General features: G+C 45.5%; 1 protein-coding gene across 2 annotated transcripts in view; it reads right to left on the bottom strand.

Annotated features, from left to right (window-relative positions):
- ctnna1 (catenin (cadherin-associated protein), alpha 1) overlaps positions 1 to 15,708 on the bottom strand; it is a 212,327-nt gene that overhangs the window by 163,972 nt on the left and 32,647 nt on the right. For both annotated transcript variants that reach the window (XM_029720388.1, XM_029720389.1), the window contains exons 5-7: positions 12,553 to 12,672; positions 9,946 to 10,071; positions 9,565 to 9,708 (exon numbers count right to left, since the gene is read on the bottom strand). In XM_029720388.1, coding sequence (XP_029576248.1) covers positions 9,565 to 9,708; positions 9,946 to 10,071; positions 12,553 to 12,672 — 390 coding nt within the window. The remainder of the gene's footprint in view (positions 1 to 9,564; positions 9,709 to 9,945; positions 10,072 to 12,552; positions 12,673 to 15,708) is intronic.

The following is a 15,708-nucleotide window of genomic DNA, read 5'->3' as shown; positions in this document are numbered from 1 at the left end:
ATACCAAAGGTAAGTGATATATTTTAGCGCTATTTCTGACTTGTTACTCCTCTACTTGGCTGGTTACTGTTTGTAATGATTTGTCTGCTGGGCGCTGTTCTCAGATAATCACATGGTTTGCTTCGCTGTAATGTCTTTTTGATTAATAAGAAGTTAATCTTGAAACCGATGTATAACACTTGTATGTTTCATGAATGTTTATAATGAGTATTTCTGTTTATGAATTTGGCGTTCTGCAATGTCACTGGATGTTGGCCAGGTGGGACGGTAGCGTCCCACACCCTCTAGAGAGGTTAAGGAAGTCTCTGGATTCTGCTCGTCCGAGTTAGAAAGCTGTAGACCATACCATTTTGCCACCACAAACCCGATGTTGGCACTAAGACCAAACACAACGAGCTGTACAGGGCCATATGAAAACAAGAAAATGCTGACCGAAAGCATGCTCCTAGTGGTCGGAGACTTTAATGCAGGATAACTGAAATCTGTTTGACCTCATTTCTATCAGCATGTCACCTTGTGAAACTAGAGAGAAAAAAAAACTTGATCAATTTTACACACACACACACACACACACACACACACACACACACACACACACACACACACACACACCTCTCCCTTGCCATCCATCTGGAAAATCTGACCATAACTCTTCCTGATTCCTGCTTACAAACAAAAACTCAAACAGGGAGTACCAGTGACACACACACAATACAGAAGTGGACCAATGAGGATGCTAAGCTACAGGACTGTTTCGCTAGCACAGACTGGAATATGTTCTGGGATTCATCCGATAGAATCCGTCGACGACGACGTCATCATCCGCAGTGAGAATGCAAGTACATTGAGTGTACAAAACATTAGGAACACCTTTCATGATAGTGGTGCTATAACAGACACATGTTCTCTCTCTCAGTCAAACAGATCAAGAGAGATACATTTGCCACACATGCTCTGGGATGAGTCTTGCTAACCTGTAGCGTTTGGTTCTGTTGGGCAGCATGGGGGCGCTGTCAGACAGGAAACCCATTCATGGAAGGACATTGCCTTGAAAAAGTGCATCCATAGATGTGAGATATATATATATATATATATATATATAGATATATAGATATAGATATAGATATAGATATGTAAAAAACACATATATAAAACACATTGGTAGTACATTTGCGTCATTTAGCAGACGCTCTTATCCAGAGCGACTTACAAATTGGGTCAACATCTTCAAAAAACATTTGCCCAAAATACTTAAAATGCATATTTTGTGATCAGATTGATTTTGGATATTTAACAAGTGTGGTAAGGAATACAGAAGCTGCTCATCCTAGGGTAATGTGTCCAATTTGTCCTGATGGTGACGCTATGGGGCCAGTGTGTGCGTTTGAATATTTGTGCGTGTGTGAGAGAGAGAAAAACATTTCATTGTGAAACACTAGTGCTCCTGATGGACCTCGTCAGGGAACTAACACTTTTGCCATTTTATAACTAAAAACTCACATTTACCAATAATAAATAACAGTACCTAGCTTGAACCGCAGCAACACTGCTTGCAACTTCAACTGTTTTTGTTATGACTTGTTGAGAGAGATGTATGTATGTATGTATGTATGTATGTATGTATGTATGTATGTATGTATGTATGTATGTATGTATGTATGTATGTATGTATGTATGTATGTATGTATGTATGTATAGGGAGGGCGTATAAAGGTCAAGTGAGAATGGACATGTGTGTTATTGAACAGAGATTGGAGGAGGAGGGTTTTCAGGTTGACAACAGCGTGGGCTGACTTGGACTAGCCATTGGTACCAGCAAGCAAATTATACAAAATATACTGGACTGCATTCTGTAGTCTACACCGTCTCCTTTCAAAAATAAAACCGCTTCATCTCCCGCCTGTCCACTCACACACGATAAAATGATGATTTCCCATCATCCCTTTCCAATGGGTAGGGTACATAAAGCTGTAGTAAGACAAGCTACACAGAAGAGGTCCTTCACTGGACTCCTCCCAGGGGACAGTTGGGGGGCCGGTGAAGAGGTCATTGTGCTTTTCCGATTTCTCAACAAAAAAAATGTAAATTAAATTAAAACTACTTAAAAATAAAAATCGACACACTGAACAGCATGCATATTGAAGGACACTGAAGAATGGTTAAAAAGGCGAGAGCTCAGTCCCCGATCCATCAGGATAATGATGTTGGACGGCTGGTGTGAGGGAGGAACAGTGTGTGGACATTAACAACAGTACTCCCTCTAGATAGAGGGCTTATTGGAGACGACTAACCATATATTATACATCAATATGAAACCTAACGCATTCATTAAGGTGGTAGTAGCTACAGGGCTGAAACCTAACGCATTAAGGTGGTAGCAGCTACAGGGCTGAAACCTAACGCATTAAGGTGGTAGTAGCTACAGGGCTGAAACCTAACGCATTAAGGTGGTAGTAGCTACAGGGCTGAAACCTAATGCAGTAAGGTGGTAGCAGCTACAGGGCTGAAACCTAATGCATGAATTAAGGTGGTAGCAGCTACAGGGCTGAAACCTAATACATTAAGGAGGTAGTAGCTACAGGGCTGAAACCTAATGCATTAAGGAGGTAGTAGCTACAGGGCTGAAACCTAATGCATTAAGGAGGTAGTAGCTACAGGGCTGAAACCTAATGCATTTAGGTGGTAGCAGCTACAGGGCTGAAACCTAATGCATTAAGGTGGTAGTAGCTACAGGGCTGAAACCTAATGCAGTAAGGTGGTAGCAGCTACAGGGCTGAAACCTAATGCATGAATTAAGGTGGTAGTAGCTACAGGGCTGAAACCTAATGCATTAAGGAGGTAGTAGCTACAGGGCTGAAACCTAACGCATTCATTAAGGTGGTAACAGCTACAGGGCTGAAACCTAATGCATTTATTAAGGTGGTAGTAGCTACAAGGCTTAATATGGACAACATTTGGATAAAGGTCTTCTCTGACACTGATCTACCAGACACAATAATGAAGTGTTTTTTGTTCAGTCTGTCTCGGTCCAGACAACTCATACAGGACTTCAAGTTGGAGTTCGAAATGGTACCCTATACCTTAAGAGGACAAAGTCAAAAGTAGTGCACTACATAGGGAATGAGGTGCCATTTGGTACACAGCCCAAGTTAGGTATCAGTCAGTCAACCTTGGTGTGTGCTATACTTTCTGAAGTTAAGAAAAACTTGAGATGTATTTTTCAGGGAGAAATCTTTCCCTTCTGTGGTTCAGACCATGTGGTTCAGGACTTACAAGTTCACATCCCAAATGGCACCCTTTTCCCTATATAGTGCACTCATTTTGACTAAAACCCATAGGGAATAGGGTGCCATCCATGGTGGTTAGGTCTAACCCAAGTGACAGTTTTGGGGGAACCAAGAACACCTGAGGCCTAGAGGAGAAACACAATCTATAAAAGCGTTAAAAGTTAAGTTGAAGTGTGTTACTCTTTACAAAGGTGGGAGACCGAGGAACCCTTCCCTGTCTAGACAGAAGAAACCTAGAGGAACCCTTCCCTGTCTAGACAGAAGAAACCTAGAGGAACCCCTCCCTCCCTGTCTAGACAGAAGAAACCTAGAGGAACCCTCCCTCCCTGTCTAGACAGAAGAAACCTAGAGGAACCCCTCCCTCCCTGTCTAGACAGAAGAAACCTAGAGGAACCCCTCCCTCCCTGTCTAGACAGAAGAAACCTAGAGGAACCCCTCCCTCCCTGTCTAGACAGAAGAAACCTAGAGGAACCCCTCCCTCCCTGTCTAGACAGAAGAAACCTAGAGGAACCCCTCCCTCCCTGTCTAGACAGAAGAAACCTAGAGGAACCCTTCCCTCCTTGTCTAGGCAGAAGAAACCTAGAGGAACCCTTCCCTGTCTAGACAGAAGAAACCTAGAGGAACCCTTCCCTCCTTGTCTAGACAGAAGAAACCTAGAGGAACCCTTCCCTCCTTGTCTAGACAGAAGAAACCTAGAGGAACCCTTCTCTCCCTCCCTGTCTAGACAGAAGTACCACATATACTTCATGACAGTTGTAAGTAAAGCTATTCCATAGCTGGAGAGGAGAGAGTAGAGGAGCATGCATACATACTCATGTCCTTGTCTGTCAGATTCCAAAAAATACTAACATATTACCCACACAAAGGAGAATTCCAACTGCTGCTGGGCAAAAACGGACAAATACGAAAGTGAAACAGATTTCATCCGTAATCATGACTCCGTAGGGCCACAGCCTTAGCATGCAGACAGAATACACTCCATGTTCTATTAGCTGGCACTGCAGACAGAGACCAGACAAACTGTAGCCAACTTGGACTCAGCACAGATCAAACTCCCTGGTTTTGTACTCTCTGGGCTAAAGGAGGCATCTTCCATGTACTTTATTTTCTGCCAATTGAACTCCTCAGGAGGTGGATGAAGTCCCATACCTCATAGCAGGGCAGAGGGAGGGCCACAGGAACATTCAGGACTAACAGAAAGAGGTCTAATTAGAGTGGTGGTAAAGATCAAGTGGTCTGCTGCTAAAATTGATAAGGTTTCCTCATAATTAAAGGGAAATTCCACCCACCCACCCACCCACCCACACATATATATATATATACACACACACATATATACATACACACATACACACATACATATATATACACACACACACACACTTACACACACACACAATGTTTTTTCATTAGTCCATTAACACGATCCCAAAATGTTTTGCATGTCAGCAGTCAAGTTTAAGATATTGGACATGTTTTTTTTTCTCCCGCTCTACCACCTGGGGGCGACCACCGCCGCCACCTGGGGGTCCACTACCCACCGCCGCCACCTGGGGGTCCACTACCGACCAGCGCCGCCACCTGGGGGTCCACTACCGACCAGCGCCGCCATCTTGGGTCACTACTGACCAGCGCCGCCATCTTGGGTCACTACTGACCAGCGCCGCCATCTTGGGTCACTACCGACCAGAGCCGCCATCTTGGGTCACTACCGACCAGAGCCATATACAGTATATACAGTGCATTCAGAAAGTATTCAGACCCCTTGACTTTATAAATTAAGGCTGTTGTGAAACAAAGTGGATAAAGACAATTGTTTATCCCCCTCAATCTACACACAATACCCCCCAAATTTTTTTTTACCAAAAACAGGTTAAAAAACTTCAGCAAATATATAAAACCAGGTTAGAACTGAAATAACATTGACACTCTCCCTCTCGTGCGTGTCTCCCTTTGCAAATATGTCTGTAAAGTTTTACAGCTGTTGACATGTTATCCTGTGTGTTTGATTGAATTCAGTCCAGGAAGCCTTGTAATCCAGGATTAAATCAGATTAATGCTGCTGACCCCAAAACAAACCTAAAAGATTTAATCTCAGGGTTTCAGACGGTAACAAAAATCACAGATTGTTCATTTGGTTGTCATCAACAGAGCATAGCCTCAACTTCAACCCTAACCCTTTGCCAATAAAGTTAATTGAATATTTTTTATTTTAACCCCCCCCCCCAAAAAAAGAGCTTTACTGTTGTCCTGAAATACGCAGAAGAAACCCCTACAGACTGTGGTCTAAAGTACTGCATTATAAATGAAGGGTTCCATTTTGGACGGACTCCTTCTGATAGAGCAAGTAGAAGCTTTTCCGATGGGCCTGGTACTATGTACAGAAGAGTTAAGATGGAGAGTACCAGAGTCATGTATTTATAGTTGGGCCAATATGGTTTCTGCATTATGATATGTTTACATGGCATTACAACATTCTATGGCAGCCATGTTAGTTCCCAATTAACAAGACAGGGATTTTTCTACTCATTTAATCCTTGACCGGGCCGTTTAAGTGTTTGTGTCACTTAAGTCCAAACCGTGTAAAAAAATAAAATATGTAGCAAAGACAACATACTCATAATTTCCTTTCAACAATATAATCTTTGAGAACTAACAATCACAAGAAATAAAACCTGGACGGGGAGAATAAAAATTCCCAAAACAATTAACTTAGCATTATTAATTTAGTTATTATGCTAGAACAAAATAAACACCGATTTATCCATGGCAAAATGCCTAGAATTGCAGGAAATGAGCTTTAAAATAATATTTTCTCTCAGCTGCATGGAGAAAATCCCAGAATTGCAGGAAATTGGCTTACATTCTATAGTTAACAAAAATAACCGCAATGTAACAATCAGCAATTTTACTAAATTACAGTTCATAAGGAAATCCAGTCAACTGAAACGCATTCATTAGGCCCCAATCTATGGATTTCACCAGACTGGCCAAGGACGCAGCCAATCAGAGTTTTTCCCCACAAAAGGGCTTTATTACAGACAGTAATACTCCTCAGTGCCATCAGCCATCCTGGTGGCTGGTCTCAGACACTCCTCAGTGCCATCAGCCATCCTGGTGGCTGGTCTCAGACACTCCTCAGTGCCATCAGCCATCCTGGTGGCTGGTCTCAGACACTCCTCAGTGCCATCAGCCATCCTGGTGGCTGGTCTCAGACACTCCTCAGTGTCATCAGCCGTCCTGGTGGCTGGTCTCAAATGATATACTATATTTTTGTTCAGTATACAATTTCTCCGCCTCGCCGAGGGCCTCAAATTTTGCCAAGTCAACGACCGACCTCTGCCATGCTCCCTGCCACACCCACCACTTAAACACCCCCCCCCCCTTTTTTTTTTTTTTTTTTTTTTACTTCGCGGGGAATGTAAAAGAAAAAAAATTATTACGCATTTACATCACACTAGGACAGCCATGTAAGCTTCATAGAATAGCTCCTCATTAACATAGCATTGTTTAAATATTCCCCATGTTATGTAACTGTCTAGAACGAGAAAACTAAATTCTAAAGCTGCCTAAATACAATACATACACAAAAGCATGTGGACATCCCATCAAATTAGTGGATTCGGCCACACCCGTTGCTAACACGTGTATAAAATTTAGCACACAACCATGCAATCTCCATAGACAAACATCGGCAGTAGAATGGCCTTCCTGAAGAGCATCAGTGACTTTCAACGTGGCACCCGTCATAGGATGCCACCTTTCCAACAAGTCAGTTCGTCGAATTTCTGCCCTGCTAGAGCTGCTCCCCGGTCAACTGTAAGTGCTGTTATTGTGAAGTGAAAACGTCTAGGAGAAAGAAAAAAAACCAGCTCAGCCTTGAAGTGGTAGTCAACACAAGCTCACAGAACGGGACCGCCGAAGTGTGTAGCACGTAAAAATCTTCTGCAACACTCACTACCGAGTTCCAACTGCCTCTGAAAACATCAACACAAGAAGTGTTGGTCAGGAGCTTCATGAAAATGGGTTTCCATGGCCTAGCAGCCACACAAGCCTAAGATCAGCCGACGCTTGGCATTGCGCTTGTTGGAGTGGTGTATATTTCGCTGCTATTGGTCTCTGGAGCAGTGTTCTCTGGAATTACGAATCATCATCTGACAATCCGACGGACAAATCTGGGTTTGGCAGATGCCAGGAGAACGCTACTTACCCCAATGCATAGTGACAACTAAGGTTTGGTGGAGGAGGAATCCGGGGCTGTTTTTCATGGTTTGGGCCCTTTAGTTCCAGTGAAGGGAAATCTTAATGCTACAGCATACAATGACATTCTAGACGATCCTGTGCTACCAACTTTGTGGAAGGCAATTTCCTGTTTTAGCATGACAATGCCCCCGTGCACAAAGCGAGGTCCATAAAGAAATTGTTTGTTGAAATCGGTGTGGAAGAACCTGACTGGCCTGCACAGAGCCCTGACCTCAACCCCATCAAACACCTTTGGGATGAATTAGAACGCCGACTGTGAGCCAGGTCTAATTGCCCAACATCAGAGCCTGACTTCACTAATGCTCTTCTGGCTGAATGGAAGAAGTCCCCCACAGCAATGCTCCAACATCTAGTGGAAAGCCTTCCCAGAAGAGTGGAGGCTGTTATACCAGCAAAGGGCGGGACCGACTCCATATTAATGCCCATGATTTTGGAATGAGATGTTCGACGAGCAGGGTCACTTTTGGACATGTAGTGTACTTTCTCACAAAAAAAAAGAGAGGGTTTCCATTTGGGCTAGGTTGATCTGCAGACACTACAGTGGTAACATCTCTTCACATCTCTCCCTGACCTGCAACCACTACAGTGGTAACACCACCTCACATCTCTCCCTGACCTGCAACCACTACAGTGGTAACACCCCCTCACATCTCTCCCTGACCTGCAACCACTACAGTGGTAACACCCCCTCACATCTCTCCCTGACCTGCAACCACTACAGTGGTAACACCACCTCACATCTCTCCCTGACCTGCAACCACTACAGTGGTAACACCCCCTCACATCTCTCCCTGACCTGCAACCACTACAGTGGTAACACCACCTCACATCTCTCCCTGACCTGCAACCACTACAGTGGTAACACCCACCTCACATCTCTCCCTGACCTGCAACCACTACAGTGGTAACACCCACCTCACATCTCTCCCTGACCTGCAACCACTACAGTGGTAACACCCCCTCACATCTCTCCCTGACCTGCAACCACTACAGTGGTAACACCCACCTCACATCTCTCCCTGACCTGCAACCACTACAGTGGTAACACCCACCTCACATCTCTCCCTGACCTGCAACCACTACAGTGGTAACACCACCTCACATCTCTCCCTGACCTGCAACCACTACAGTGGTAACACCACCTCACAGGCTGGGCCCTGTTCCCTCCCAAACAGCACCTTACTCCCTGTATCGTGCACTACTTTTGACCAGAGTTCTTACGGGATTCCCCATGGGCCCTATTCAAAAGTAGTGCACTATGTAGATACTAGAGTACCATCTGGGATGCAAAACGGAAGGGGGTTGCTCTGATCTGTTGTAGTGGTTGCTTTGGTTCTCCAGCAGCAGCAGTAGTAGAGATGAGGACAAGCTGATAGCATTGTGATAGAGAAAACACTACACTGGGCTCTATGTAAACGGTCATATTTAAATGACACAGTGGGAGGGGGAGAATTGTAAATGTTATATATCTCTATGAAAAACACAATGTGCTCCGAAAGCAAAAAAAACACTACAGTCAAGAACAGGCACCGCTCTGCTGGTGTCCAAGTGGAACCCTGTTCCCTATCGACTACACAATAGGCCCCCGGTCAACAGCAGTGCACTATATAGGAAATAGGTTGCCATTTGGGACGCAGACCGTGTGTGTGATTTGGTAAAACATTGCATTTATTTTTTGCCATTGTCCAGTGTTATCAGATCAGTACAGACCAAGGAAAGGAAATGAAAGGAAAGGAAGTGACAAGACATTTGAGACCCAAGGCACATTATCCCAATATACTTTCCTCTATTAGTGGTCATGAGGGAAGATCAAGGCCCCAGAGTAGGTAGGGGAGAGGGCCCCAGAGTAGGTAGGGGAGAGGGCCCCAGAGTAGGTAGGGGAGAGGGCCCCAGAGTAGGGGAGAGGGCCAGCTCTCCTCCCCTCCAAACCCCATCCCCACTAGCTCACATCAAAGTTACTGAGAGCGTAGGCCAGCTCTCCTCCCCCTCCAAACCCCATCCCTCCTAGACTTACGTCAAAGTTGTTGAGAGCGTAGGCCAGCTCTCCTCCCCCGGCAGGGTGGTTGAAGGCAGCATCATCAGAGGCGGTAGCCTGGGCAGCATTAGAGATGCCTGAGACAGCATGCTGAAGCTGTTTGTAGATCAGGTCACGGTTCGCCTGGAGAACGGAATTAAATTCCAAATGTTATTTAGGGGAAACTAAAGATAAAATACATTAACAAGATGTGTCTTTGAAGCGCTTTGAGATTCTGTATGTAATGAAATGTGCTATTGAACTTCAAAATCTATTCTAATTTCATCCCAGAGGATAGCTCTTGAAAGCATTAATTAAAAACAGTTTCAAGGACCACTTAGTGGGCACGGAAATGATTGAAGACACCGTTCTATTACAGACCTTGTACGCGGCCACGTCCGGGTGTTGGAGGCAGGCGCGGGAAGCGGTGTAGAGCATGGGGATGTTCCTCTGGAGAACACCGCGGGCAGCTGCCATCTGATCTTTATGGTGAACATCCTTCAACTCCTACAGAGGAGGGGGGGGGGGAGAGAAAGACAAGGCATCATTAATATTACACTGTTTAGAGATATTACATGGTCTGAGTGACCTAGATTCTCCTTTCTGCCTGCCTGTGTCTGTCTGTCACTCCCCTGCGGTGATACAGTCATAAAAATCAGGCCATTCCAACAGGCCTCGCCGTACAGCTTTAAATGCATAGCTTTGTGCTAGTGGCTCTGTGCTACTGGCTCCCAGCGTTATTTTATGGGAGAGACAGCACAGACTGCTACCTCCCAAATGACATTATTCCCTATATAGGGCACTATAGACCCTACGGTCATTAGTCAAAAAATGCACTATATAGGGAATAAAAATGCTGCCATGAACTAAGCAAAATAAAATGAAGGCTTGTAAAGGAAGCCTAAAGTAAAAGAATAAATATTATAGTATTTACATTAAGTAAATCAACATTGGCCTGTCTCACACGAACATACTGCCGTACCGTAACACCGCAGGAGAAATTATATGCGTCTTATGTTTATATTAGCCTAGTTAATATAGAAACACATTTAGTCACAACAACCTGGATGGTTTGGTGTTAAATCTAAACCTAACAAGATTGGGAGAGAAATAGGAAAATAAACAAGTGAAATATAAATGATGAGCATTGAGAGAACATCCTATAAAATATATATATGTGTGTGTGTGTGTGTGTGTGTGTGTGTGTGTGTGTGTGTGTGTGTGTGTGTGTGTGTGTGTGTGTGTGTGTGTGTGTGTGTGTGTGTGTATATCCTGGTGATGTTGCTCATCCCATTACTCAGCGATGTCACCTGGGAAACCCATGAAATACACTTCACTGTTACTACATTCCACAAGAACACCCTCTGCTACTGATACACTGCCATGTAAAACTGGTGAATATATCACGTCTTGGTCGCTACCTCTGGAGAAAGCACAACACTCAACCCTGTCAACAACACTCGACAGTTGCACCCCTCTGAGCAGGGTCGTGTAAACAATGGTCTCTGAGCCAACACTAAGCAGGGTAGTGTAAACAATGGTCTCTGAGCCAACACCAAGCAGGGTAGTGTAAACAATGGTCTCTGAGCAGTGTGGTTGAGCAGGGTCGTGTAAACAGAATACTAATGCAATGTTTTTGAAACGGCTGAAATGTACAGACATTTTCCTTATCTTGGAGTTTTATTTCGTTTTTACCTGAAATTGTAGTAACAGCCTGTTACATTCTGAAATTCTCTGTGGTTTAAAAATCTTTAAAAAAAATATATATATGTTTTGCTCGACTGCACAGGGAAGCCACCAAGGCACAGGCAAGAAGCAACTGCACAGGGAATTATCAACATTTTGAATTACAATTTGCTTTTACCTCAATATTGACAAAACTAAGCCTGGTTTATTCTAAGGTAACTTTAACACGGTAGCTATGATTCAGCTAGCCAGCACGTTTATGTGAGGATGCAGAAATTATTTTGTTTAGCTAGCTAACGTTACGTAGGAGTGTAACCTAGATTATAACAGTGACACACTATAATAAAGTTACTGTACTTTCATATTCGTATGGAAGGGGATTAAACGTTCATTATTGATTACGCTAAAGTTGCTTGATCCTGAAGCATGTTGTTAGCTAGCAGGAGTTTGCCGTGTATTGTCAGCTAATTTAATGTGTACGGACGAGAAAATAAACCCCTTGACTGCACATACTTGTGGGTTTTAGTATTATTTAAAGAGTGTAATATGGTTTGGTTGCATTATTCAATATTGTAATGTGTTCTTAGAAGAAAAAGTTTCTCGGCTTGTTAAATTGCGTACGCTTACCGGCTAGTAGCTACTGTGATATTTACAGGAAATGTGAGCTACGAAACCAAGGCTGTCTCCTTGCCAGCCACAACAACAACAACGCAAGGCAGTAATGTGAACTGAAAACAAGAAATCTCTTCAGTCACTCTGCTCCTCAGACTCAGTCTCTCGTAGCGGAAATAGGGCCTCGGTAGCTAAGACACCGCTCCTCAGACCATCTCTCGGTAGCTAAGACACCGCTCCTCAGACCATCTCTCGGTAGCTAAGACACCGCTCCTCAGACCATCTCTCGGTAGCTAAGACACCGCTCCTCAGACCATCTCTCGGTAGCTAAGACACCGCTCCTCAGACCATCTCTCGGTAGCTAAGACACCGCTCCTCAGACCATCTCTCGTAGAGGAAATAGGACCTCGGTAGCTAAGACACCTAATAACCTCTCACGTGTCGCTCTCCCTCGCTACATCTCTCCACAGTCTGTCACACCATCTCCTTCCTCTCACCATCCCTCTCAATCCCCTGCCATCATTAACCCCCACCTCCCTCTCCCCTGTCCTCATCCACCCTTCATATTCCTTCACCTAAACGTCATCTTCTCTCCCTCTCTAACACAGAAACATCCCGCAGTACAGACCTGACTGCTGTCTCTTGGCAGCCATCTCACTCCCAAAACCAATCAGACATTCCAGTGCATACCTGCTGTCTCTTGGCAGCCATCATGTTGAGTTTGTCCACCTCTGGTTTCAGGGCCTTGTACTGTATGCCCAGGTCCTGCTCTGTTCCAGCATTACGCACTTTCACTAGGTTCTCCTCCACCTAGAGGGGTTACAGAGGAACACACGGTTTAGACAGGCAGGGTTCTCCTCCACCTAGAGGGGTTACAGAGGAACACACGGTTTAGACAGGCAGGGTTCTCCTCCACCTAGAGGGGTTACAGAGGAACACACGGTTTAGACAGGCAGGGTTCTCCTCCACCTAGAGGGGTTACAGAGGAACACACGGTTTAGACAGGCAGGGTTCTCCTCCACCTAGAGGGGTTACAGAGGAACACACGGTTTAGACAGGCAGGGTTCTCCACCTAGAGGGGTTACACAGGAACACACGGTTTAGATAGGCAGGGTTCTCCACCTAGAGGGGTTACAGAGGAACACACGGTTTAGACAGGCAGGGTTCTCCACCTAGAGGGGTTACAGAGGAACACACGGTTTAGACAGGCAGGGTTCTCTGAGCTACTTCATGGACTGGCTACAACACCACTAGTACAAAATGTATATTTCATTATTGATTTTAATTGATCGTTTAAGGCCAGGCACCACAACCTCGAGTATTCTTTGCTCACTACAATAATCCATCTCTGACATGTTGAATATATCCAAACATACCGGCAATAGGAGAATATGTGAGTGAGTGAGAGAGAGAGCTGGAAGGAAGAAGAGAACATTAATCTTCCCTCTATTTGATCATGTCAGCAGCAGCTTTTGAAAAGCACAATGGAAATATAGCCTGGGGAACAGCAGGATCAACATTCAGGTTCAATGCTCAAATCAGCATCCTCATATTCTGATCCTATCGTGCATTTCATAAAGGTTTTGGCACAAATGGCACCCTATCCCCTTTACATAATGCACTACTTCGACCAGGGCTCATGGGTTTGAGCTCTCTAGGCCCTTAGGGCTCTGGTCAAAAAGTATTGCACCATGTAGGGAAAAGGATATCATTTGGGACTCTGAAATCTGTGGTAGGAAGGTTGTTCTTTCCCGTGAGCTGCCAACACAGTCAACATGGCTCCCTCCACTCAACAGTCCATTAAAGACCAGTGCCTAGGCTACAGTTCATGCTGAATTATTCAATAGCTACTAGCCGCTACAACAGAGAAACTGTTTGCCCTCCATCTTTACCATAACACACACACACACACACACACACACACTAGAGATCTCATCCAGTAGTATGCCTAGTGTTCAGGTTGCGCTGCGTTAATAATGCAAAGGAAAAAAGGAACTCCCAGGGAACAGAAGAAGAAGAAACCTTCCTGAAATACCTCTTGTAATAGAAAGTTACATATCAACTCCTTCCTCCGGTAGTCAGTCAATTGTTATCCGTCCCAAACGGCACCCTATCCGTCCCAAACGGCACTACATAAATACTAGTCTGCATCCGAAAATGCACCCTACGAGTCTTTACTAAAGAAGTATTTGACAGGAACAGTAGTCAAACTCTGAATGTCCCAGATCATGTATTGTTGTCTGTAGTTCCTGGGTAGTAGTCCTCTCTGCCTAGATGGCACAGCTTCTGCAGGAGTCTAGGCAACATGTTGGCTAGCTTACAGACTACACTTTACTTTTCACACACGGAGAGAGACACAGAGAGAGACAGAGAGAGGCGCTGTGTCCTAATACTGCAACTCTAGGCAGGGTCCCTCTCTCCCATCAGTGCACTAATAGAACCATGTAGTGAATAGGGTGCCATTTGGGGCTTAGCTGTAACCAAACCCAGGGTGACAACTGAAATCCCATCAATAAACTCATGTCTAAAAAGGCTCAGACCATATTCAGCCATCCATTGTGAGAACCGATAAAATATACAAAAATAGGCTAGCTGTAGCCTATTCTATTGAGGGCCCAAGGCTAGGCTAGCTGTAGCCTATTCTATTGAGGGCCCGAGGCTAGGCTAGCTGTAGCCTATTCTATTGAGGGCCCGAGGCTAGGCTAGCTGTAGCCTATTCTATTGAGGGCCCGAGGCTAGGCTAGCTGTAGCCTATTCTATTGAGGGCCCGAGGCTAGGCTAGCTGTAGCCTATTCTATTGAGGGCCCGAGGCTAGGCTAGCTGTAGCCTCTTCTACTGAGGCCCGAGGCTAGGCTAGCTGTAGCCTCTTCTACTGAGGCCCGAGGCTAGGCTAGCTGTAGCCTCTTCTACTGAGGCCCGAGGCTAGGCTAGCTGTAGCCTCTTCTACTGAGGCCCGAGGCTAGGCTAGCTGTAGCCTCTTCTACTGAGGCCCGAGGCTAGGCTAGCTGTAGGCTCTTCTACTGAGGCCCGAGGCTAGGCTAGCTGTAGCCTCTTCTACTGAGGCCCGAGGCTAGGCTAGCTGTAGCCTATTCTATTGGGTGGCTAGTGTCCAGAGCATGCCAGGGCTTCATCTCTCTAACAGGATGCCACAGGGTGGCCAGTGTCCAGAGCATGCCAGGGCTTCATCTCTCTCAAACATGATGCCACAGGGTGGCCAGTGTCCAGAGCATGCCAGGGCTTCATCTCTAACATGATGCCACAGGGTGGCTAGTGTCCAGAGCATGCCAGGGCTTCATCTCTAACAGGATGCCACAGGGTGGCTAGTGTCCAGAGCATGCCAGGGCTTCATCTCTCTCTAACAGGATGCCACAGGGTGGCTAGTGTCCAGAGCATGCCAGGGCTTCATCTCTAACAGGATACCACAGGGTGGCCAGTGTCCAGAGCATGCCAGGGCTTCATCTCTCTCAAACATGATGCCACAGGGTGGCCAGTGTCCAGAGCATGCCAGGGCTTCATCTCTCTCAAACATGATGCCACAGGGTGGCTAGTGTCCAGAGCATGCCAGGGCTTCATCTCTAACAGGATGCCACAGGGTGGCCAGTGTCCAGAGCATGCCAGGGCTTCATCTCTCTCTAACAGGATGCCACAGGGTGGCTAGTGTCCAGAGCATGCCAGGGCTTCATCTCTCTCTAACAGGATGCCACAGGGTGACCAGTGTCCAGAGCATGCCAGGGCTTCATCTCTAACAGGATGCCACAGGGTGGCCAGTGTCCAGAGCATGCCAGGGCTTCATCTCTAACAGGATGCCACAGGGTGGCCAGTGTCCAGAGCATGCCAGGGCTTCAT

This window comes from Salmo trutta, chromosome 3 (assembly GCF_901001165.1).
Source record: "Salmo trutta chromosome 3, fSalTru1.1, whole genome shotgun sequence".
Lineage (NCBI taxonomy): Eukaryota > Metazoa > Chordata > Actinopteri > Salmoniformes > Salmonidae > Salmo > Salmo trutta.
Note: the sequence above shows the minus strand (reverse complement) of the source record. Positions and strands in the feature narration are given on the sequence as shown.